Raw genomic sequence first — 26485 nt, 5'->3', positions numbered from 1 at the left:
TTGCGATGATTCCCAGGAACCACCAAAACCGGTGAAAAGTGGAAAAGGTTCAAAAGAAGGACAAGATACAGCAGAAGCGGAGGTAACCACCGTACATACTCATTGTTATTCCTGATCAGCTTTTAATCTAGGGTCTGACACAGAGGGGATACAAACCAAAGTCTCCTAAAGTGCGTTTCTGTGTAGGACTTTCTGAAGTCTTTTCATATGCGTTACTTATTTAAGTGTGCACAGGGAAGCTGACATTTTAAAAGCTATTTTGTGGCTTCTAGCAGAGCTCAAGCCCTCCCAGTGAACTGGTCCTAAGTCGAGTCTTTAGCTTTAGGGTCCGCCCCCTCATTCCTTTCTGTGTCTCAGGTGGCTTGACTTTCTCAGTGACTCTTCCGCGTCTTTGCTTTTCTTGCTGCAGCTGGTAAACTGGTGTCCTGACAAGCTCTCTCTTCTGCTGTTGTCTGGCCTTTTCAGCTTAGAACGGTGGCTGTCTTTTGGTGCCTCTCTAATATGGGTACTTTTTTTTTTTTTTACAGTCTTCTATTTCCTTTCCCACCAGCTGCCCCATTCTCATTTGGTGAATTCTGACTTTTTTTGCTTCCTGGCTTTGGCTTATTTCAAGATTATCTGGAATGACCCATTGGGTCATTTGGTGGAATCTTTGATTCTTAATAGAGTTGTGCCCCAGGGGGATTGCAGAGCAGCCGCTTTTTTCTTTTTTTCTTTTCTTTTCTTTTCTTTCTTTCCTTTTTTCTTTCTTTCTTTCTTTCTTTCTTTCTTTCTTTCTTTCTTTCTTTCTTTTTTTTTTTTTTTTGGCTTTGTTTTGTATCTCATTGTTTTGGAACTAGAGTGCCCCAGCCCCGAGGTTCAGGTTTTAATTGAAGGGCTCCTGGAAGCTGCTCCTAAGTCTCTCCTCTCCAGAGCTGGATCGTTGAGATGTTACCACAGACGTTTTAAATTTGTGGATATTTGGCCTCCTCTTCCTGAAAGCCACATTGGAGTGAGTTAAAATCTGCCAGGAGAAACGCAGCTAACTGTCGATAATCTGCAGGGTTATTTTAGCTCCAGGTTGTCCTTCCCCCCTCATTTGGTGTGTTCTGAGCCTCCCTCCTCTGCAGCAGGTGGTTCATCCCAGCAAATCTGTTGCCCTCCCTAGAGCCAAAAGCAGAAATCCAAAAGGTTCCCAAAATACCAGGAGATAGGATTGTCTGCACCGGTCTTTGCCTGCCCTTTCTGTATGGTGGATCATGACGTCTTTCCTGTGGCACGCTTGTGCCTGACTGCCTTCCCCAGCCAGCCCTTCAGCGATTTTCACAAGGCACGTAGTTGCTGTGCCGGATACACACTGTATGCTTGGTTGTCTTGTCATTAGGACTGCTCAAACTTCCTACCATTCCCCAAAGCTTTCTAACCCAAAAATATACCCGTGTCCCGTTGCTGTTGGCGGTCACAGGGAAATATCAATATGGATGTTCATTTCTCCCTAGTGTAGTAAAAGAACCTTGCTAGAAGGGTGGGATGGATAAAGTTAGGTTTAGAACTCCCCCCCCCAAAAAAACCCACCCCAGTTGAAATCCATACCACTGCTGTGTAGAGTGTCTGAAGATTTTGCTGTCAGCTGTGTAGGGCTCTGGAGTGTGGCCTGCAGTGTCCAGTGTGATGCCCCAGTTGTCTTTTTGTATCTCTTCTAGTGCTACTGTCTAAGAGCTGGAGTCACAGAGCTTGAAATGGCCACTGAGATGTTGGGCTCTCACCCCTTTCTCAGAAGGATGCTCAAGGCAACATGGAGTGCTAAGCTTGACCCTTGGCAGATCACTGTTTAAATTATTTCCCAGGAATACAGATGGAGGCACAGGGGTTCCTGTGACCTCTGAGTTACTCTTACTTTCCTGTCACTGTCTCCTCCCCTCAGCCTTCTGGCTCTGTTCTTCCCTGCTAGTCCCACCCACTTAGCAAGAGTGATTGACTGACTCAGCGAGTTAATTAAGTCATTACTGCACTCACTCCTCTCCTCCTGGTACTCTGACTTTGACTATTTTATCCTGAACAGTGTAAATGGGTTTGGTATTCCCACAGTTGCTCGTTTAGCCCTTCTAACATCACATCCCCTTCGCATGCAGCGGTTGTTCCGCTATCACATGAAGGTAACTCTGAGCTAGACAGTTTGCATGCTCTGGCTTCATGGCCTGGAGAGGTGAACAGGGCAGGTGGGCAGCCCTGGACAAGCTGGTGAAGGGCTCGGGAGTAATCCCGGTGAGATTCAAGAAGTTAGCCTGTGATTGACTCCATATACCACTGTCCCGGACATGGAGAGAGAGTCCTTACGATGGACATTTGGCTGGCCTCACGGCAGACAAGGCATCAAGTGGTTTACAACATTTTTTGGCTAGCCCACTGGCTTTTTAAATAGGAAGGAAAAGTGCTGGGGTAAAAGGCAGCAGGAGACACAGGAAGGGCTGCCAGGCTGGAGGGAGAGCAGACGGGGATTCGCTTGCCTCGCAAACCATGTTTCCTCATCTCCTAAGACAACTTAGTGAGATAAAGATGTTGGGGGGCCATTTTAACTGTGTGGGATAGATTGGGCTCTGCTTTTCCTAAGGAATTTTGCCCTGTAAGACGTCCCGCAGTGTAGATCTGGTAGTGTGGTTACTGCCACTGGACGTTAGTACATTTCTCTTTCCTTTTGTTCTCTGTCAAATAGAGTATGTTAAAGTTCGACTTGTTGCTTATTCCCATGTATCCTGAAAATAAGCATTTCTGTCCAGTTCGAGATACAGGTTTGTTTTGTGGTGTCTTTAACTGACAGGCTGCAGCTGACCCACGGGCCACTTGAAGTGAGAAAACTTGGAGATGGTCAGAGAGAACAAATTATCACTCGGATACAGGGGAACATGACTAGGCACATTTTAATGAATATTTATAATCTTAAACTACACTGAGATCTAGACATTTATTTTGTAGGTACAGGCCATTGGATGACGTTGCTGTATTGTCTTATGTTTTTAAAGTCTGTGTACTTTGTCCAAAGTTGAGATTTTTAAATGTGTTGATGATTTTTATAAAGTGATTTGTTTTGGGCACATTAAAGGTGGTTTGAGTCTTGTTTTCCGTCTGTGTGTTTCACGTGCTGGGCTCAGTTTTGTTTGAATGTCTTTTTCAGCATCTCTTATGTAACACGCAGTGCTTGTAAGGAAGCGGGAGCAGGCTCCCCTCAGACCTGGTCTCTCAGGTTGACAGTTTACCTTTCTGAATCTCCTTTGTATTTCATGGCCACTGCCCTGGGAGGAAGGGGAGGAAGGCGGAGGCTTGGCAGGGGTCACGTTAAACTGGGAGCAACATAATATTTTTATGTAAGTTAAACTAAAATTTATAGAAGTTATTGGTCTAATAACAGCCGTTACATGGGAACACAGGCAAAATTTATATGAAAATACCTTTCAAAATTAATTTGGGGCTTTCTGTTCACTGTGCAGCAGACATCTTTCTGGAATAAGTTGGAAGAAGACTGTGGGAGCAGTTTGGAAAGAGGCACACGGTCACTTACCTGACATCCTCTGTGCAAGGGCCAAAGCCTCCACCCACGCATTTCTCAGACCTTAGGTCCTTGCCCAGTGCTCGGGTGCGTGGAAAGATGGCACAGCCTCAGACAGGAGAGCTTGGGAGTTGTGAGGAAAGGGCTGCCCTGGGTTGGCTGCCTTGGGGCCTCAGGAGCACCTGGGTCTTCCTTAAGCTACTTTGTATCCTCTGGCTGCCACTCGCCCATACCTAAGCCTTCGGTGGAGACCTGGTGCCTATGCTGGCCCTGTGGAGCCAGGTGCTTTGTTAGAGGCTGTCCTGGGGCTGTGCGTATCCTTCACCTTACCTACTAGGTGCCAGTAGCAGGCACTGCTGAGTGTCTCTGCCCTGCACTGAAAAGACGCTCGACAGAGTGTGCACATTGGCCTCCAGAGTGCGCCTGGCACTCTCTGCTGGGTGTGCTTCCATGTTGAACAGCAGTGCTCAGACAAAAGGGAAGGGCCCTTGATGCTCCTCAAAGGCTTTGAGAACCCAAACAGATTTTATGTAGGTGGGTACAGCTCTCTTACCCATATTTTTTATATTAGAAATTAAAACAGAAAAATTTCAAGTATTCATCAATTCAGCTAATAATAGCAGTAATACTCATTACATGTGAACAAAAATAGCATTTGCATGAAAATAATTTTTTTTTTTAAAAAATCCCTGAAAAGAGGGGCATTGCTAGGGAGCTGGAGAGATGGCTCTGTGGTTAAGAGCACTGACTGCTCTCCCAGAGATCCTCAATTCAATTCCCACCAACCACATGGTGGCTCACAACCATCTGTAATGGGATCTGATGCCACCTTCTGGTGTGTCTGAAGACAGCTACAGTGTAATTGTATACATTACATAGATAGATAGATAGATAGATAGATAGATAGATAAATGAATTTTTGAGAAAGAGGGGCATTGCTTTAGGTTTTTCTGATTTCTTTAGCCGCTTGGCTCTACAAACAGCCCATTTTGTTAGCATATGTAGAACTCACAAAAAATCTTCACAATGTAAGACATAAAAGAACTCATTACGTCACACCTAAGTTGCTATGAAGACAGTTTGGCTTCCTGGATCCCCTGGAGCATCTAAAGGGTCTCTAGGTAGCAGCTCCAGCCATACTTTAAGGGCAACCATTTCATAATACCCTCCTGCAGACTGCTGGCAACCCTAACAACCCAAGTTCAGTCCCTGGGACCTACACAGTGGAAGAGAATCGATTCCTGCAAGTTGGTCTCTGGCATACATGCACACAAGAATATAAGACAATTTAAAGAAGATTACCCGAGCCAGGCAGTGGTGGCGCATGCCTTTAATCCCAGCACTTGGGAGGGAGAGGCAGAAGGGTTTCTGAGTTTGAGGCCAGTCTGGTCTACAGAATGAATTCAAGGACAGCCAGGGCTATACAGAGAAACCCTGTCTTAAAAAAAAACAACAACAACAACAACAACAAAAGAATACCCGTCATGTCTTTCAAAACAGTGATGGAGGCCTTCAAGGTTTTTTTTTTTTTTTTAGCACCAACTCAAGTTAATCTATTTGAAATTTAAGATTTACTTTTTTTTTTAAGACAAGGTTACTCTGTGCAGCCCTGACTGTCCTGGAACTCACTCTGTAGAACAGGCTGGCATCAAACTCAGAAATCCAGCTGCCTCTGCCTCTGCTGGGATTAAAGGCATGCACCACTGCTGCTTGGCATAAGATTTATTTTTTAACAATTTATATTCATTTATGTGCATGAGTATTTGTGTGTACTGTGTGTGCCTAGTGCTCACAGAGGCCAGAAGAGGGTGGCCAGAACTGGAATTCCAGGTGGATGTGAGCTGCCATCTGGGTGCTGGGAATAAACCCTAGGTCCTCTGCGAGCATGGCAGGTGCTCCTAACTCGGAGCCATCTGTCCAGTTCAGGGGAAGCTGTCTTTCCGCAAGCCATGCTTCTTTTGTTTTTTAAGTGTGGGAAATGATTTGCCATCACTTAGCCGTGACACAGTGCTTTGGGCCACCTTACTGTCCTGTGACTCGCCTGCCTTCCTAGATGAGTCCTTTGAGGCCAGCTATTTAACAAGGTCCACCATTCTTCTTTGCACTCTCCATGTTAATTAGGCCCCACAGTGGAGAAATACTTGGGCGATGGATTTAAAAAGCGCTTAGAAGGTTGGGAATTTTGCCCAGCCGTGGAGTGTATGTACTAGGGAGTGCAAAGGCCTTGTGGTCAGTCCTCCGCGCTTAATAAATAGTGCCAGAAAAAAGCTTCAGGTCAGGCTGCTTACTCTTCCATTATTGTAAGTTATAAATAATCTCTAATTATTATTTGTTTTACTATTTTTGATCCCAAAGGGAATTTCAGTGCAGAGCTTCCACACAATATTACTGCTTTTAAGTAAGTGATGTCATACTAACTCAGATAATATGGCAGTTAGGACTTTTCTTTTTGTTTATATCTGAGTGGGGGGGGTCTTGCCATGTAGCCAAGGCTAGCCTCTTAACTCAGCTACTCAAATGTCGAGATAATAGGCGTGTGCTACCACACCTGGGACAGGACTTCCTCTGCTGTTTCATGCAGAAACAGCAATAGTTCTACATAATAGAAAATTTTTAGTTGAAAAAAGAACAATTGTTTCACAGATCTTACTAGAAAAGGTCGATGGTAAATCTATCTGTCTCTCTAGTCTGTTTCTATTTAAAGCATTTCAGAATGGAGGGTCCACTGAAGTGTTTCTTATTCCTGATTGCATTCATGTGTGGACTGCTTCTTGGAAGAATATATTTTTACTGTATTTTGCAAGGCAGTACACTTCATAGGTGATAAGTAGATAGATGACAGCTGGGTGGGTGCCTGGGCTTCTGGCCTGGGCATCTTCAGCCCTGTGAGAGTGAGAATGGTGCTGAGTGAGGATTGGGGAATATAAAGAGGCTAACGCAGTCCTGACCGGCTTAGGACGTAAGCATTGGTGCCAAGGTGTGTCGTACGCTCCTGTTGCCTGTGGACTGTTGTGAGCTTGGCGGTTTCTTGCCAGTTCCTCTTGGCTGGTGTTGAATGGAGGGGCCTAGGTAGGGCCCGTCTCCTAGAAAGAGCCACCTGCTGCTTTGGGTCAGGACGCCAGGCACTTTTAGCACCTAAGTGGGCAGGACCGGGTCTGTGGGACAGGTAGGCAAAGAGATGGGGGAAGTAACCTAAACAAACATGGAGGTAGCTGCAGGGGAAGCACAGGCTTGTGGTCAGCCACAGACAGGACAGAGCAGAAGTTTCCCTGCCCTTGTAAAGGAGCTAGCTGGTCACCATGGTCACCAGACACTGACAGGGTTCACAGGGTATCTTCTTATGGCACAAGACAACTCCCCTGAACGTTTCAGTGATGGGAAGAGCCTACAGTGTTTCCCAGATGGTGGGAGTGCCCCGGGCCAGGCTGGGCAGCACTGTCTGTCCCCCTACTTTCTCCTGCGATCAGTACTTAGCAGTACTTAGCAGTACTCAGTAGTTGAGAGCATCCTGTCCTGAGCAGTGCTGCTTCCCCGCCCGCCCGCAGCGTCCATGTTTCTCCACCTGGGGGAGTCAGAGAACAAGCCTAGAATCTAACTCCAGGGAGAATAACTCTGGATGCACAGAACTGTCCTTTATCTCTCTTATGTTTTTTTGTTGTTGTTGAGAAACAACAATGTTGATATTGATAGATGAGTTCCCCACACTGTCAGCCTACAGGCATTGGTGTAGCAACAAACGTTCGTTTTGTCCTGGGAGGAGCTCAGAAGTTGGCCACATGGAGCGATTTCATGTCAACCTAAAGTAGTGAGAATTAATCTTAAAGTCAAGTTCCTTGGGTTAGCCGCATTTCAAGTGTGCAGTAGCCCCGTGGGGCTGGAAGCTATCAGATGTGGAATGTCTATAGTGTCTGAGAGAGTTCTGTGAGGGAGAGCGACAGGTAGCCAGACAGTATTTTATACAACTACTTCTAACACGAATGAACATATTGTAATTTAGCTTCATTAGCTCTCTTTAATAATACAGATTATCGAGTTTCAGATTAAAAATTTAAAGGAAAAGAAGAGACAAACGGGCAAGAGGAGAGAATAGCTAAACTGTGAGAAAAGAAGCCTCAGGGGAGAGCACCTTGGTGAGGCGGGAAGGCGCTGTGCCTACCTCTTGGTCCGTAACAGGCCTCCCTCCAGTTGTACACATGAGGAAGACTCCATTGTCTTCGGTGAGGGACCTGGAGAGACCCAAGAAGAGTCACGTGGCATCACAGTCATTCTTGCAGACAGTATCTCATGTGTCTACATTTTTATAAGTCAAAACATCCGTGGTTAAAATATAGTATGAATGCTGGGGTGCTGTCAGTGTAGAGTGCATGTGTGCCTACTGTGCATTAGACCCTGGGTTTAACTATTTTATTAAAATAATAGTACAGGAATATATCCTCACTACACACGCTGCTTACTGTAGGTGGTAAGGACACTTCTGCCAAGGATTTGGCATTCAGATGGTACCCTCACCCCAAAGGATGATAGGCAGCTGCTGGGGCATTTGGAGCAGGAAAGTTGGGGCAGATAACTGGTGAGTGGGTGGGTTTACATAGTAGAAGGTGGCTATGCACAGCATGGGGTATGACATTCCAGATCCCCACCTCTGAGGGTCCCTGGAGCCAGGTCACATCCCTTCCTCTTAGCTTCCCCATTAAAGATGTGTCTGTGGAGAACTCTGCCCAGAGACACCTAGGACACATGACCCTCGTATTCTTGCTACTAAAGGTCACAGCTTCGTGATTCCTTTCCTACCTGGGAACTAGGCTGGCAGATTTGCTTAAATCCGTGGTCAGCACTGATCAGAAAACTCTTGTTTCCACCTCTCAGCAGGAAATGTTGGCCTAGAAAAATAAGCTTTCTGTGAAAGGCCAGATATAACTGTCCTAGACTTTATGGGCCTAAAATATTTGTATAGTTTGTCACAGCCACCGACTGAGCTATTGTTGGAGAGAGCAGCCTTAGACAATGGCCAGCAAACAGGTGCTACCTTCTCACAAAACTGCCTCTCACAGAGTGGGTGGAGGCAGGGCAGTGTGGCCCAGGGACGTGGTTTTCTGGCCCTGGTCCAGGGTGTATCCGTGCAACTGGCCACTTAGAGAGAGTGATGAGGTGGTTGGTTATCCACAGTCTCAGACCCCATCTGAAACCAGCCCCGGTTAGCTCACAGCAAGGAGCAGCCTTCGTGTTTGGCTCCACTTACCATTGTGAACCCCTTGCGATCCCAATGGCTCAACCCTGCTCTGTGGCACAGTAGGCATCTTACATGGTGTAGTGAATTTTTGAATGAAGGAAACGTGCTGTTTGTACAGTGTAGTAATTTTGTACAGTGTACAGTTTGTACAGTGTAGTTTGTTCAGTGTAGTAATTCCTAGTATGGTAAGACGCTTAGGAGTAAGGCTTTGTCACCAAGCCAATTGCTTATTTTGCTGGTTGAATGAATAATTTTAAAGTACAGAGACCAACAAGCACCCATGGCTCTGTTGCCCAGAATTCCTTCAGTCCACATTCAGGAGGAGGAGGCTGCCAGCTGCATCAGAGGTTGTTGGGAATAGAAGTGACAGCTGGACTTTGGATCAGGCATTGCCTGCAAGAAACTCCTCCTCACCCTTTCTTGATATCTAAATTGTTCCTCTGTGGTAGCCTCTGCCACCGTGCCCAGTAGCTGTTGGGAAGACTTGGAGGGCAGCCATTTGTCCCGTATCCACAGAAGTCAGCAGGGGTCTGCCTGGGTGGTTCATCACCCCAGCTCCGCATGCGACTGATAGTTCTACTTTTCCCTCCTCTCAAGAACTTCCCCTTTGCCGGCAGCGGCAGCTGTGGCGCACGCCTGTAGTCCCAGCACTCTGGGAGGCAGAGGCAGGCGGGTTTCTGAGTTCGAGGCCAACCTGGTCTACAGAGTGAGTTCCTTGCCAGCCAGGGCTATACAGAGAAACAACTCTGTCTCGAAAAAAAACAAATCCAAAAAAACAAAAAATAAAACAAACAAAAAAAAGAACTTCCCCTTGAAGGATCCAGAATCCAAGTGCTTGGGCCCTGAAAAGGTCAGGAAGATATCTTCCTGTGCCTCAGGATACCTTAGATAGCCCTGAAGCTGTCTGACGTTCCACAGAGATGCAGGTAGTAGGGCCATAGTTTGCACTCAGAACTCTCAAGGGGAAGTCATCTATCTTGCTTTGAGTTTGATAAGCAACACTGTGTTCGGGGTTAGTATGGCAAACGCAAGAAGGCTAAGGGAGGACTGCAGAGATGGCCCAGCAGTTAAGAGCACCGACTGCTCTTCCAGAGGTCCTGAGTTCAGTTCCCAGCACCCACAGGGTGACTCACAACCATCTGTAATGGGATCTGATGCCCTCTTCCAGTATGTCTGAAGAGATCAACGGTGTACTCATAAACATAAAATAAATAAGTCTTTAAAAATAGAAAGAAAGAAAAGAAAAGAAACCCTGGGGTCTCTCGTGGGACTGAGCAATTAGACCAAAGCACGCCCGCCATGGTCTCCAATCCAGGACAGTGGCCAGAGGGAAGAACTGGGTCTGAGAACTTTCCCCAGGCCAGGCAGCAAACAGCACGCACTCCTAGACGGCAGTCAGCTTTTAAGACGTGCCTCACTTTGATTTCCTGAGTGAGCTCCTGACCTGCACAAGCCCCTGCTGCTTCCCACTATCTAGCCATGTCAGTGAGAGGCTGCGCTGGGGCTCCCCGGACCATGGATGTTTGTGGGAGCAGACCTGGAAGGGGTAAGGGTGCCAGAGGGCAGAGATGCTTCACCACTACCTCCTTCCAGAACATTCCCTCAGCTGCAGCTCCAGGAAGCTCACAAGCACCAAGCAGCCGCTGTTTGTTACCCTCCCCGCAGTCTGGCAGCCGGTAGCCTGCTCTCGGAGGAGCCATCCTGGCTTCATACCCACGCCGGTCGTCTTCTGCCTGGAGCACACTCCACCCTAAAGCCGTCATACAAGTTACTGCATCAGCCAAGGATGCCCACTGGCTTCCACCTTCCGCCTGTTGTGGGCAGGACTTCAGCGACCGTGTGTAAGCAGGCTGTGCTCTGTGTGCCTGTTTGAGTCCTTGTGGATATCTCCTAGAGGGCGGGATTGCTGGGTCACCAGATGATTGTGCAGTTCACTTACTGAGGCATTCCAGCTCTTTCCCAGCTCCCAACACACACGCATGCTCGCACGCACACATGCATTCACACATACACACATGTACTCACGCGCACACACACACACGCACTCACACATGTACACACATGTACACACACATGTACACACATGTACTCACGTACACATACGCGCACACACATGCATTCGCACATACACACGTGCACACACATGTACTCACGCACACACATGCATGCACACACATACATATGCACTGGCACATACACACACGCACACATGTGCTCATGCACACACACACACACACACACACACACACACACACACATACACACATACACACATACACATTGACTTACCAGGCATTGCTATCTTTTCGAGGCAGCTGCCTATGCTGAGGCTGATAGCTGGTAAGGTGGAGCATCTTTCTGTGTGTCTGTAGCCTTCCTCTTGTTGAGTTATTGGGAGAAGTTGAGTGTTTCGGCTACTAGTAGACTGTGATCAGTAATTCACAAGTATTTTATCTTTATCAGTTGCCTTTTACTTTCTTATAATGCTTTTTATGTGCAAAAAGATATTTTTAATGAAATCCTATTTATCTGGTTTTGTTGTTTTCATTATAGTTAGCAACTTGCTGTCAAATCCAGGGCAACGAGATTTTTCTCTGTGCTTCTAAGAGTTTTACATTTTTTCCTGATGTATCTTGGGTCTTTGATACATTTTGAATTCGTTTTTACCTATGCTAAGGCTGAGGGCTCACCTTCATACTTTCCTATGTGTCTGTCCCAACTCTGTCTGTCATCTGCCTCTGCCTGTATTTGTCTGCGGGGTAGTCTCTCTCACTAGTTCTGTCTGGCCCACCAGTAGCATGTCAGTCAGATCACACTATTTTGATTAAAATTGTATCTTAAAAGATGTTAATAGACATGTAAAAATAGCTTGGGCCTGGCCAGAACGCTCGTGTGTGTGTGTGTGTGTGTGTGTGTGTGTGTGTGTATGTGTGTGCGCATGCGTGCGTACGCACTTACACAGAGGTGAGCATGGGAGTTGAGTAGGAGAGCCTGCAAGTGGAGTGGAGACAGGAGAGCACAGTGAGCCCGCCATCCCTGCGCTAGGAGGCCCCGCGGCTCTGTGGACAGCTGAGCCGTGAAGGGAAGCACCAGGTTCACCAAGGGTGTGGCGGCCTGGCTGCGGGAATGAGAGAAAATGGCAGGGTTAGGGGTGGAAGCAGGAATGGAAGCCGGCATTTCACATACAGGCAGCAGGCACTGACACAGCACCCCATCCTGGGACAGTTGACAATCGTGAAGAGTAGCCTGGCGTGCCTGAAGTAAGGGTTGTGTGTTGGGCCTAAGGCTCAGAAAGGGACGTCTGGTCACAGGGTACAAAGAGGGAAAAGAGGGCTGCTATTCTCTAGACTCCTCTAGAAGCACTGGGATAAACCAGAGAGATAGTTGACATTTCTGTTATGACTTATTTCCATATACACAGGAATGAAGGGGAAACATTGGTGACTCTCTGAGTCCATCTTGTCAGCTGGCTTTAGCATCACCAGAGGGTTGCCAGCCTGTTCATCTGGTGCCCTCCTTCCTCTCCTCAGGTCGTTCTGAAGCTAGTCAGAGCCCAGTGTGTGTTTTGCAGTAGGACCCCTTGGTCCTAACATGCAGAAACAGAACATGTTAACAGGGCTCAGCCCCTGGATCATAGTATGCGCATACAGTGACTCCATGTCCTGTTTCCCTCCTCCACTTCTGGTGACCAGTCTCCTCTGCTCAGGGCCACACGCCACAGAGAGTACGCAGACCTCTTTCTCTGTGTCTGTCTTAGTTCACACAGTCTGGTGTCCCCCAGCGCCCTCCCTGTTGCATAAATGGTGGTATTTTATTTATTTGTGGCTGAATAACATTCCAGTGTGCCTCTCTTGCTGGGCACCCGGGCACATCCTGGGTTGTCAGACGCTTCAGGAAACCTGAGTGCGGTGCGGGTACCTGTGCTGGGCTGGGGTGCGGGTACCTGTGCTGGGCTGGGGTGCGGGTACCTGTGCTGGGCTGGGGTGTGGGTACCTGTGCTGGGCTGTGGTGGCTTCCTTTGGATACAAAACCAGAAGTGAGATAGCTGAATCATATGGTAGAGCTATTTTTAGTTTAGTGAGGAACTACAATTTTGTTCTACATAATGGTGCTAACTTATATCCTCACCAGCAGTGTGCAGGTTTCTTCCACATCCTCACTAGCTTTGATGTGCGTGTGTGTGTGTGTGTGTGTGTGTATTTGTATGTGTATACATGTATATGTGTGTATGTGTTCACAATTTTGAGGTGAAGCAGCAGCTTGTAATTTTAATCAGCATTTCTTTGATTATTAATAATGCCAGGTATTTCCACACATTTGTTGGCTATTTGTGTTTTGAGGTGAGTGTGTTCAGATCACCTGCCCATTCCTAACTGGACTGTCTGCTTTTGATTGTGTGTCCCCATGTATTCTGGGTATTAGCCTTTCACAGATGGCAGCCTGGCAGATGCGCCCCCTCTTTTCTGTGGGGTATCTCTTCCCTGTGCCGTTTGTTTCTTTCACTGTGTAGAAACTTGAGCTGATGTAATCTTATTTGCCAGTTTTTGCATTTTTTTTCTTGTGGTTGGAGACTCTTAAGCGGAACCAGACTGCTGTCCGAACCCCCTGAAAATGAGCAGGAGACAGCCGGCCCCCAGGTTGCTGGCTTCAGTCCAGGGGTGGCTAGGCTCCTGGCTGTACTCAGTTGCTACTGCACCCTACTTTCTCCTCCTGTGAGCTATAATTTAGCTATTAATTAAATCAAATTAGTCACATATTTTTTTGAAAGCTGTGATTCTCAACCAAAGGCGATTTTACCCTGCTACCCCTCGGGACGCTCAGCAGTGCTGGCGACATTCTTGTCTCCATCCAAGACAGGGCTGCTTGCTTCAGGTGGGCAAAGCCAGGATGTTTGTAAACTTCTACAGTGCAAGGCATAGCCCCAAAGCTTTTCTGCCTGCCTCACGCGCTGCAGGGGCAGCCCTCTGCGACCACGCCCCTTCGTGACCACGCCCCACTCCTGCAGTCTGCTCATGATTGCAGCCCTGTTGCTTGTCTCTAAGGGGCTGGTGGTGAGACTGGTAATTTGGCAGGCTTCAGGCTGGCCCTTTTGGGGAGGCACAAAGTACTTCTTTAACTACATGTCACGTGATAATAACCTGTCTCTGGCACTTGGGTGATAGCAGGTTATAAGGTCCTCCATACAACTGGAGAAAGGGAGACCTTTAGAAGATGCTGGAAGGCAGAATTGCTCCGTGTGGAGAGCTCCAGGCAGTGTTGGTGTCACCCAGAAGTGGGGAGTCTGGCAAGGCCACAGCTGCGCTATTCTTGGTGCACATACGAACTGTTGGAGAACTTGCAGGAGAGGAGTGTGCTATCTCCAGGACTGACTGCGAGCCAGGTGGCTCGGCCATTAAGGAGGAATTCTCATCCTGAGTCACTCATTTCTCAGGGCTCCTTGCTTTCGCCTTTCATGTGGTGACCCTTTGGCCTCCTCCGTCTCCTTAGACCTTGATTCTGGCTTCATCTGCACTTAGCAGTGGCTCTTGGCAGACCTCACACTGTTTACCCACGTGGACTCGCGTAGTCTGGTTGGCATCCGTGCCTCAACCCATCCTCTCTCTCTTGTGCAGCCCCAGGCCTAGGCCTGGCTCAGCCATTCTCTGAGAGGTGGCTTCCTTCCTGTGGTCTCTGTCCTAGCAGCACCAGGCACAGTCGGCCTTTCCATACCAGAAGCGACTGCCCCTGCCTCTCTGCCCTTTCTCCTCCTCTCCCTCCAGCCAGACATCGACTGCTGCTGCTGCTGCTGCTGCTGCTGCTGCTGCTGCTGCTGCTGCATGGTCCCCTGCTCCATCCGAGCTCTGCTGTATTTCTCCCATGCTGCTCATGACGACCAGCCTCCTCCAGCCATGACTGCTGTGCTAGCCGTTGGCATTGCAGCCTTCCGTCTGTCTTGGGAGACACCTTCTGTGAGGCCGCACTCCCCTTCGCCACCGTGCCCAGCTCCCTTGGGCCCTCCTCTTCCTCCTTGTCTGTCTGTCTTTACCTTGTCTTCAGCCAGGCGAACATTCCCATGGCTTGAGCAGCTCAGTGAGATATCGTTTGACTCTCAGTGTCGCAGGACCAGTCCCAGTGCACTCCCCAAGTGTCTAGTGGGTATCTGGCAGGAACGTGACTGAGATTTTGTTTCATGGGCAGGGTAAGATGGATAGCCAATTAAAAAAAAAAAGAATCTAGCTGCTGAGCCTTGTCCTTTTTTTAAAATTTATTATGTACATGAGTATTCTATTTGCAAGTATGCCTGCAGGCCAGAAGAGGGCGTCAGATCCTGCTACGGATGGCTGGGAGCCACCATGTGGGTGCTGGGAATTGACCTCAGGCCCTCTGGAAGAGCAGTCAGTGCTCTTAACCATTGAGCCATCTTGCCAGCACCCCTGAGTCTTATTCTTATGAAGAGAAAACAGAATCCATTCTAGAAGCAGCAGGGAGAGGGAGCTTCGGCCTCTTCTGGAACGTAATGGGATCACCACCTTGGCTCTCAGACAGTATGGCCACATTGCACTTCCTGCTTTGCCTCACAGGCCGATTGCCACTCACTTTGCCTGCCCCCCTCAGCCAGAAGGGAGCCATTCTCTCTCCCTGGCCTCTTCTCCACTCCCCACCCCACACACACCTTGTCCTCCAGCCCTTGCGGTTGTGCCGACAGTCGAATACTGACTGTTTTCCACACTTAGCTGCTGCTTCCCCCCTCCCCCGCCCCCAAGCTAGTCTCTGAATTTCTGCTCTGTAGTTGAAGCCAATGCCTTCTCAGGGCTGGAGTCCACAGAGCCCGAGTGTCTCGTAGAGAGGCCGTCGCCATCACTGCTACACCACACTGCCTCACTCGTTTGGAGCTCTCTTCTATGTTAGGTCTACTTCTTACCCCAGCTGTTGGTCCACTCGCTGCTTTGGAAGGCCCCTGTGCCTTTCCCATCTCTTGCCTACCTGTCCCTCTCCGGGTGAGTGACCCACACCCAGGCCAGGACCAGGGCAGAGGGTGTGGAATGGAGTGAGCACCTTTCTTCAGAAAAAGTCTTCCTGGCCAGCAGCCCCTGAGATCCTCACAAAACCGACACAGTGGCTGGACAGGCGCTGTCCTCTAGGGAGAAAGATGGCCCTCCCTTACCATTGACTTGGTATAAGATCCTGGCATTCTGGGCCAGAAGTGCTCAGGCACAGCATGCCGTGCTGTGGGAAGGCTGGGGGTGGGGTGGGGGGGGGGGGGTAAACAGCATGTGAGGACCTGGAGCAGCTGCAGGAGCAGGCATGGTGGTGGGCCAGGCCTGGAGCAGACCTGTGACCACCATGAAACTAGAGGAACCGGTCACACTGGATAGACACAGAGCTGTGGCCAGATTTTCTTTCTGGAAGTTCTCTGCCTCCTAGTAGGTGAAGGCTCTGGAGAGGTCCAGAGGAAGGCAAACTCAGCAGGGTCCAAGTGACGGGGGCTGATTGCCTGGTGTCTACAGAGGTGAGGATGACCTTATTTCCTTAGACACTGAGAACCTTACCTCAGCTTTGTTTCCCAGCAGGTGACTGGCCAGCGTCTGGATCTGATTTAAGTCTGTTTTGTGGGTTAACCAGATCATCTCCAGTCTTATCCCTGGTTACATAAGATGCAGTGTGGTTCTCTGATGGGTAGGAAGCAGCCTCAGAGCGGCTTCTGGTCGTCTTTCTGCTGTTGTTCCTCAAGTCCTCGTATGTGAGGTCCTGGCCTGGGCACTGAGACGGCGGGAGGTAGGGTCAGAACAGTCCGAAGTGCACTCATGGGAGCCAGGGGCACTCTGTGGGACTGTCCTTGAGGCCTAGGGCCTTTACATTTTATCCTTCTAAATTATGTGTGTGGATGCGTATATGTACACATATGTACAAGTAGATGTGCATGCGTGACTGCGGGTGCTCTTGGAGGCCAAAGGCATCGGATCCCCTGAGGCTGGAATTCCAGGCTCCGTGGCCTGCCCAGTGTGGGTGCTGGAAACGGAACCATGTCCTCCTCCGTACGAGCAGCAAGCGCTTTTACCTGGGCAGCCATCTCTCCGGCTTTTGAAGGAGCAGCCCAGGAAAGCCAACAAACACCTAAGCTTTGGTTTGGGAGGAAGGGCTTCCTTTTTAAACCTGCTTTACTCATGTATTTGTACATATGTGTGTGTACACACACATATGTACATGGATGTTACGGTGCATACGTGGACTTCATAGGACAGCTTGTGGAAGTCCTCTCCTTCCACCATTTGGGTCCCAGGGGTTAAACTTGTCAAGCTTGGTGGCCGCACCTTTACCCACTGACCACTCCCACCAGCCCGCGGGTGAGGTTTTTATTCATTTATTTAGTTCTAGATGTAAGAACGAGAGATCCTTTATTAGTTGTCTGTCACAGTAATAAGTACTAAGTGTAGCTGCCTATTTCGCTCCCAGCTCTGGAGGCGACTCAGTCCTGGCGAGGACAGAAAGGCAGGTGGCAGTGGTGGGACTGTGTGACTCAGCACCCTTCAGTCCAGAGGCACCGTGCCAGGCCCCAGCTGCTAGTGGGTCACACCACTTCTGTTCCAGCATCCTAGGGATGGAGATCACACCATAGCAGACATGGAGATCAGAGAGAGAGTCCAGAGCCACAGACTGTGTGGGAAGGGTACCAGCCCCACTCTGAGTCAGAGCTCCAGCTGCTGCCATGACCTGTCCAAATGTTCTTAGGTGGCATTAAAAACAAAGCAGGCCTTTATTGCTCAGCAAACATGCAACCCCAGGGTGACAGCCCATAGGCCGGGGGTCCCCGAGGCCCTGTGTGGTGATGAGAGAGGCTGAGGGGGTGTATCTTCAGGTTGGAGCTTGTTGGTGTGGGTAGGGGGGTGGGGGGTGAGGATGTGCACGTGTGTGTGACTGTGCGTGACTGTCATTTGGGTGTGTGGAGGCCAGAGGTTGATGGAGTGTGTCTTCCTCCTCCTCTGTCACTGTCTACCCATTTCAGCCCCACCGACGGCCATTTGAAAGAACACGTGTACAGACACGAGTTCCACTGTCGGGGGCAGATGGGGTACACTGAGCATGCTGTGTCCATCTTGCATTCACTGGTGTAGATGGTGGCTGTCGGTTCTGGACTGTGGTAGCAGGAAACTGTAGTGACTCGTGTCAGCTGGTCACACACAGAAACTCCATGGGGGGGGAGGGGGGCAGGGGGGTGGGGGGGCAGGAGCTCCTCAGGATCTCTGTGGAGAGAAACCCACTGAACCCGCGTGGATCACAAGGGCCTCCGTGGCTTTGCTTTCTTCCTTCTGTCTCCTCGACTTGGCAGGAGTAACTTACTGGCTACAAGGAAGTTGGCTAGCCCAGATGACCATCATGTCATCAGAGATGTGCCCGCTAGATGGGAGCCCAAGGCATACGCAAAGAAAAGCCAGATGGACAACGGTTCCTAGGCTCAGGGACAGAGTAGAGAACCTGTGGGAACCTGCTGTCCCACGAGGTGTATTCGCTCTTGTCTCTGTTCAGTGGTTGTAGGAGTGTATGCTCTCACATCTTATAGTTCTGGAGGGCAGAGATTGGAAGCAGGACCCAGGGGAGGCCCAGGGTGGTGTGTCTGCTCACAGCCCCTCCTCTGTCTTTTTTCTTTTTCTTTCTTTCTTTTTTTTTTTTTTTTTTTTTTTTGGCTTTTTCAAGACAGAGTGTCTCTGGGTAGCCCTGGCTGTCCTGGAACTCACTCTGTAGACCAGGCTGGTCTTGAACTCAGAAATCCACCTGCCTCTGCCTCCCAAGTGCTGGGATTAAAGGTGTGTGCCCCATGGCCCGGCTCTCTCCTCTGTCTTTAAGCTGCAGTTAGCTTCATATCTCCCTGACTCTGGACTTGAGGTTCCATTATCTTATTTCCTTCTGCATTCCACAGTCCTCCCTCCCTCCCTCCCTCCCTCAAGAGGAGTGCTCTGCAGACACCGGCCATCTGAGAGGTCCTCCCCTCTCTGCAGACCTTGACTTATTCATATCTGCAGAATTCTTTTGCCAAGCAAGGTGACATGTTCACATTGTCCCAGGGATGAGAATGTGACTGTTTCTGTGGCAGTCATTACCTAGCCTACCACATTATGGTAACATTTTAGAAGTCAGCTAGGCAGATGGTTTACACTTACAATCAGCACTCAAGAGGCTGAGGCAGAAGGATCACCACTAGTTAGAGATTAGCCTGTGGGTTTTTTGATTTTGTTTTTGTTTTTGTGGGTTTTTTTTTTTTGGTTGTTGTTTTGTTTTTTGTTTTTTTTTTGGATTTGGTTTTTTTCGAGACAGGGTTTCTCTGTGTAGCCCTGGCTATCCTGGAACTCACTCTGTAGACCAGGCTGGCCTTCAACTCAGAAATCTGCCTGCCTCTTCCTCCCAGAGTGCTGGAATCACAGGCGTGCGCCACCAACGCCAGGTGAGATTAGCCTGTGTTCTACATTGCGTTCAAGGCCAGCCTGAGCTACCAAGTAAGACTGTCCCCAAAGAAAAGAACTCAAAGGTCTTCAGGGGACATAAGAAGTCAAGTGCCTGACTCTTGAAGTCCAGAGATGTGTGTGTGTGCACACAGGCCCACATGTGTGTGCATGTATATTTTCTATACTTTATCTGTACTGTATCAACAATCATTTTAAGTAATCCATTTTACATATTCATTTTTTTTTTATCTTTTATAAACAGATAGCCAGCAGGAAAAACAGCCTCGCGGCTGTCCAGTCTTCGACATCTACTAAAATAAAAGTACCAGTCCCTCAGCCCGTCGTCGTCCCTGTGAAGAAAGACAAACGGCAGAATTCTTCACGGTTTAATGCCAGCAATAATAGAGAACTTCAAAAACTCCCATCTTTAAAAGGTAATTCCCGCGTGCGACTGGGGAGAAAGGCCGTCTCAAGCCCTGCGGGCTCCTTACTTTAATGATCAGGTTTTGTTTTCTGTTCTCCTGATTTGGTTTTTTGTTGGATTGAGAGCCACCTGCTTTACTGCACTAACAGTTTTAATTCCATAGCTATGGAGGATAAAAGTCTAACAGCTACATAGTTACAAGTACACTACAGTAAGACAAGAAGGAAAATGTAAAGGCTGTAAGAAAGTAGCCGTCCTTCTTTCCCGTGGTTCTCTGACTTGTCTCCCAGCACTGGCTTTAGAAGGGGTTCCTCCAGACCATCACTGAAGGCCAGGCAGGGCTTGCTCCTTTAACCACGGCCGGCCACATCAGTACCTCATCTGTGACCAGCTGTGGTCTAGGGCTCCTCACTTGGGCCTGCTCCTCTTTCCACCAGAGGACTGTTAAACTCTCAAGTGTCCCCCAGGAGGCTTCCGTGTTGAGGTATGTAAGACTGTGACACGGAGAATGGTTCATGGACTGTGCTCAGATGTGAACCTCTGATGATCTTTACAAATCTGAGACCTAAATCGGAAACACGAAGTAGCTGTCGGAGTCTCACACCTGACGTTTATAATGATGGATGGTTTTATCATTAGGATGGCCTTCGTTAGAGTTGCGTTCCCAGTGCTGTCCGCAGGGCCAGGACAGGACGGGACGCAGCAGAACTCCATGCAGATGTGCCAGGGGGAGGGCCAGTGAAGGCTCGCTTTCCTCCATTTGCCTGTAGGGGGGCAGCCATTCTCTGCATGCAGGCGTTCTAGCCAAGCTCGAATCCTGGTGCATGTCGTAAGGGCATGTTAGATTATGTCCTGCCCGCCTCACACAGGTCAGAGCCCAGGAAGAGCGCAGCATTGTTGGCGTGGGAGTTCTGTCTTGGGAGCCTCACCTGTGAAGGAGGCTGCGGGAGGCTGCTCCTAGCCACTGCTCAGTCTCCACTTTTGCTCTGCACACTAGTTCTCTCCTACAGCGCCCTCTCCCCCCAGACCCAAGGGCTATCGGAACACGGACTCTTTCCCGAAGGTAGTCCTTGGGTTTCTCCTGCCGTCATCCTGTGACAAGGATTGATATGCCTGGATTTCAGAATAATCAAATAGGGTGACCTGTGTGGCCATGAAGTGGGCTCAGCTCGGCCAAGCACTTTGTGATGACCCGTGTCATCTCTCAAGGTGGCCCCATGACATGTCCGTCACTCTGTAACAGTCTCGTGCGGCCTCCGACTAGCTCTTCTCCTCTCCTGTATCTGGGGGTTACTTGCCCTTCTGACTGTTTCTGCTAACTACCCCTCCATCCCCACTTTCATGGTAATTATCTGATTTTTTTAAATATATTTATTTACTTATTTTATTTTATTTTTATTTTCTATATTCTTTGTTTACATTCCAAATGATTTCCCCTTTCCCGGATCCCCCCCCTCCCCATATGTCCCATAAACCTTCTCTCCATCCATTCTCCAATCACCTCCCTCCTTTTTTAATATTTTTTACTTATTAAGTCAGATACCAGATTCTCTTCATTTTAGTTTAATACCAATAGAAAACAATGTACTCTTGTAACGAGAATAACCTTCGCTCTCCTCTCTTTAGGTTTCCAACTTCAAGTTAGATAGTTTTCCTTTCTAAAGAGTTTCATTGAGATACAGTTTGTTTATCCTGAGATCATCTGTCATTAGTGGAAGTTTTAATAAATTGTGTAATAAATGTGTGTAGGAATACAACCATTTCACTCTCAAGGGTTAAGATGATTCCATCATCTTCCAGTTACTCTGTGCCCCATCACCGTCAAGCCCTACTCCCGCCCCGTGTACAGGTAACTGCCGATCTGTGTTCTGTCTGTATTTGAAACTGTAAATAATCTTTTACACACATACACACTTATCATATATGTATGGGTGTTGTCTGTACACTACTTGTGTGTCATATCTGAGGAGGACAAAAGAGGGACTCAGATTCCCCAGAACTGGACTTACAGGTGGCTGGGAGTTACTGTTTAGGAACTGGGAGTCTCACTCAGGGCCTTTGGAAGAACAGCCACACAGTGCTCTTAACCACTGAGCTCTCTCCAGCCCCATGTGGAGTTTTAGAAAATGATTTATTTATTCATTTAATGTATATGAGTACACTGGAGCTGTCTTCAGACACACCAGAAGAGGGCATCATGGCCATGAGCCACCATGTGGTTGCTGGGAATTGAACTGAGGACCTCTGGAAGAGCAGTCAGTGTTCTTAACTGCTGAGCCATCTCTCCAACCCCCATGTAGATTTTTTTTTAAGTGGTCTTTTTAGTTGCTGGTTTCTAAAGCAATAAGAAGCCTTAGCCCCGCTCAAGGATTAAGAATATTTTGGTCTGTTTGCTTCCTTTGTTTTGTTTTTAATTGGCATATAATAATTATAGCATTTGAGTACAGTGTGATAGTTGGATGAATGTTTACGATGTGTAGCAACCCAGTCAAGGCAATCAGTGTTCCATCCCCTCAAACAGTTATCATTTTGTCTTTGTTTTTTATACCAATTGTGAACTGGCCATCCTGAGGCTACAGAACTTTGGGACTTAGCTCTTATCACTCTGGGCATCTGTTACCCTTCCAACCCGACTTCCCCTTGACCATATCCATCCTCCCCTGACTACCAGTTGTCCTTTATGCTCTGTGAGACCAGCCGTTTGGGCACCATGTCCTTGCCCTCAGAACCCGCAGCCTTTGCGTTCCTGTGTTCCGTTTACTTTACTTGACATAGTGTCCTTCAGTTACCCTGCATCTTCACAAATGACTTTAACATCTCAAGGGTCACTAATAGAGACTAATAACTGTGTACCACATTGCCTGTGTCCCTTTTTCCGTGGATGCCACAGTTGATATCCTGTCTTGCCTGTTGAAACAGTGTCGCAGCAAACACAGGCATGTGCATGGCTCCTTTGGGTACATCGGAGAGTGGACTTGGCTAGGGCAGATGGTGCTTCTGTTTCAGTTTGTCGAGGGAACCCCACAAGGACTGTGCTAGTTTATATTCCCAGCCGTCTCTCATACCTTGTGAACATTTGTTGGGGTTTACCTTTGAACCCCAGGCCATGGAGGAGTGGTACCTCCATGTGGCTTGACTCGAATCCCCTAGATTCGGGTCACTTACTTGTTTGAAAGTCAGGTACCTCAGGGTGTTAGTGCCAAGTTGCACGTGTGTCTGGGCTCTGTCCCGTTGGAGGACTTGCTTTTGTACTGCCCTGTCCACATGTTGTCTGTGCACTTCTTTGCTATGTGCGATGGATTGTATATGCTCGGCCCAGGGAGTGGCACTGTTAGAGGGTGTGGCCCTGATGGAGTAGGTGTGTTACTGTGGCTTTAAGACCCTCATCCTAGCTGCCTGGAAGTCAGTCTTCTGCTAACAGCTTTCAGATGAAGATGTAGCCCTCTCAGTTCCATGCCTGCCTGGACGCTGCCATGCTCCAGCCTTGCTAATGGACTGAACCTCTGGACCTGTAAACCAGCCCCAGTTAAATGCTGTCCTTATAAGGCTTGCCTTGGGCTGGAGAGATGGCTCAGCGGTTAAGAGCACTGATTGCTCTTCCAAAGGTCCTGAGTTCAGATCCCAGCAACCACATGGTGGCTCACAACCATCCGTCATAAGATCTGACGCCCTCTTCTGGTATGTCTAAAAACAGCTACAGTGTACTTACATATAGTAATAAATAAATCTTTAAAAAAAAAAAAAGGCTTGCCTTAAAAAAAGGCTTGCCTTAGAGCCGGGCGAAGGTGGAGCACGCCTGTAGTCCCAGCACTTGGGAGGCAGAGGCAGGCGGATTTCTGAGTTCGAGGTCAGCCTGGTCTACAGAGTGAGTTCCAAGACAGCCAGGGCTACCCAGAGAAACCCTGTCTCGAAAAACAAAACAAAACAAAACAAAAACCCCAAACAAACAAAAAGACTTGCCTTGGATATGGTGTCTGTTCACAGCAGTCAAACCCTAACTAAGACACTCTGACTCCATTTGTATATTTCCTTGATTGCATCTGCTCCTAGGGAATCATTAGAGAGAATCATGCTCACTCTGCATTTTCTTCTACTCGTTTCCTGACTTCAAAACCTAGATTTAAATATTTGATGCATTTCAACTTAATTTTTATATGTGGTAGAGGACAGGAGCCTGCTGTCATACTCTACACATGGCCGTCCAGTGTTGCTGGTGCCATTTAGCAGCCTTTCGTCCGTGGCACGTATCTCTGGTGACTGTCCGTGGGTTGATCTGTCGGTTTTCAGTTCAGTCGCACTAGTCTGCATCGGTGTTACACCCATGCTGCAGCTTAGCGGACTAGGTTTGAGGTCGGGTTCTTTGATTCTTCCTGTTTTGTTTCTTTTGCTCCCGGCTCCCAGGGTAGGTCTGAGAGCACATTTCCTCCAGAATACAGGAGGCCTGCCAATGGTTCCCCAGCTCTGCAAGGGTCTTCAGGCATTCTGTGGGCCCACACAGATTTTGGTGCTTATTTTTATTTCTAGTTCTGTGAAGAATGACATTTAGTATTTTGATAGGAATTGTATTGAATTGGTCGGGCTACCTTAGGTAGTGTTGGCATCTATATAATATTCCTTCAGTGAACCCATGGAAGTGGGATCTTGTTCCCCCATCTTGGGTGTCCCCCGTCTTGGGTGTCCCCCGTCTTGGGTGTCCTTTCGCTCTGTCCCTCCCAGAGATGCATCACTTTTCTTCCTCAGTGTATTCCTAAGCACATCATTGTTTATGTCCGTTATGGGTGGGGATGTTTTCTTTACTTTTCTGAAAATTTGTTGTCTATACATACTAACAATCCTAGAAATTTTGTTTGACTGCTTGCTTTTGTTCTTTGAGATAGTCTCAGTATGTTCCGCAGGTTTGAACTTGTGAGTCCAAGTGATGCCTCCACGTGGCTGGGTCTGTGGGCACACACCACACCACGGTGCCCAGCCTAACTGGGTCTGCGGGCACACACCACACCACGGTGCCCAGCTTACTCTGGCTGTCCTTTTTCTTCTTACTGTACCGATGATTGACCCGAGGACCTTATGCATCGTAGGAAAGTGCTCAACCATTGAACTACACTGCCAGCCTTCTTTTGACTTTATTGTTTTGCAACATAAACTCACTAATTTGGCCATACTATCCTTAAACTTACCCTATAGTCCAAACAGGCCCTGAATTTGTTAGCATCCTACCTTAGCTTCCTATAGCTGGGACTGTGATTTGCAGTGTCAGGCCTAACTTATACTCATTGTCTTAGTCAGGGTTTCTATTCTTACATAAACATCATGACCAAGAAGCAAGTTGGGGAGGAAAGGGTTTATTCAGCTTACAGTTCTGTATTGCAGTTCATCACAAAAGGAAGTCAGGACTGGAACTCAAGCAGGTCAGGAAGCAGGAGCTGATGTAGAGGCCATGGAGGGATGGTCTTACTGGCTTGCTTCCCCTGGCTTGCTCAGCCTGCTCTCTTATAGAACCCAAGAATACCAGTCCAGAGATGGCACCACCCACAAGGGGCCCTCCCCCCCTTGATCACTAATTGAGAAAATGCCCCACAGCTGGATCTCACGGAGGCATTTCCTCAACTGAAGCTCCTTTCTCTGTGATAACTCCAGCCTGTGTCGGGTTGACACACAAAACCAGCCAGTACACTCATTTTTTTTTTAAATGTTGATTTTTGTGCTTGGTAACATTACTAAATTATTACATAATTTTTTTCTTTTATCAGTTTCGGTAGGTGTTTATATATTAGTGGAATCTTTAAATTTTCTTTATAGGGACTGGAGAGATGACTCAGTGATTAAAAGCACTGGCTGCTCTTCCAGAGAACCCAGGTTCAAGCCCCAGCCCTCACCTGGCAGCTCATACTAGTTGCAGGGGATCTGCCTTGATCATTGATCTGTTGCTATGAAGAGACACCGTGCCCGAGGCAGTTCTGAGAAAGAAAAACATTTAATTAGGGCCAGCTTACAGGTTTAGCATCTTAGTGTGTTATCATCATGGTGCGAAGCATGGCCACACATAGGCAGACACGATGCTGGAGTAGGAGCCAAGGTTCTACATCCAGATCCACAGGCAGCAGGAAGAGATAAATGAAGCTCTGGGCCTGGCTTGGGCTTCTGAAACCCCAGGGGCCACCCCCAGGGACACACTTCCTCCAACAAGGCCGCATCTCTCAAATATTACCACTCCCTAGGAGTCTGGGGGTTAGGGGGAGCATTTTCCTTCAAACCACTATGTGATCCAGTCCCCTATTCTGGCTTCTACAGGCATGAGGCACACATCCAGTGCATAGACATACAAACAGACCAAATGCCCATACACATAAAAATAGAAATTACCTTGTTTTAAAGTTAATGCTTTTGGCTGAGGGTGCTGGCACACACCTTAAGATCCAGCACTGGGAAGCAGAGGCAGGTGGATCTCTGTGTGTTCAAGGGCAGTTTGGTCTACAGAGTGAGTTCCAGGATAGCTAGGGCTACACAGAGAAATCCTATCTTGAACAAAGCAACAAAACAAACAAACAAAAGCTCTCTATATGGTAAGGCCATGCCATCTGCCAGTGCTTCAGTCTGGGTGCCCTTGATTTCCTGCTGCTGTTTAATGGTTCTGTCCAGGGCTACAAGCACCGCTTTGAGTTAGAGCATGCAGGGCCTCTTCACACTGCTCCTGACCTTAAGGACCTGCGTTCATGTCTGTCCCTTCTTCCTTCTGTCTCTCTCTGTTCTCTCTTCTTCCTTCCCTCCCGCCCTTCCTCCTTTGTTTTTTTTTTTTTGTTGTTGTTGTTTTTTTGTTGTTTTTTTTTTTACTGGATCCAATAAGGGTCGATTCACCAAAGAACTATACCCTGGACTCAAATAGTATGCAA

The 26485-nt window shown here is 48.2% G+C and overlaps 1 protein-coding gene across 3 annotated transcripts in view; it reads left to right on the top strand.

Annotated features, from left to right (window-relative positions):
* The window catches only part of Ppp2r5c (protein phosphatase 2 regulatory subunit B'gamma), a 140047-nt gene that overhangs the window by 814 nt on the left and 112748 nt on the right, over positions 1-26485 (top strand). For all 3 annotated transcript variants that reach the window (XM_052185018.1, XM_052185020.1, XM_052185019.1), the window contains exons 2-3: positions 17-82; positions 19434-19605. In XM_052185018.1, the coding sequence (XP_052040978.1) occupies positions 17-82; positions 19434-19605 (238 nt within the window). The remainder of the gene's footprint in view (positions 1-16; positions 83-19433; positions 19606-26485) is intronic.

The sequence above is a fragment of the Apodemus sylvaticus genome, chromosome 6, assembly GCF_947179515.1.
Source record: "Apodemus sylvaticus chromosome 6, mApoSyl1.1, whole genome shotgun sequence".
NCBI classification, from domain to species: domain Eukaryota; kingdom Metazoa; phylum Chordata; class Mammalia; order Rodentia; family Muridae; genus Apodemus; species Apodemus sylvaticus.
Note: the sequence above shows the minus strand (reverse complement) of the source record. Positions and strands in the feature narration are given on the sequence as shown.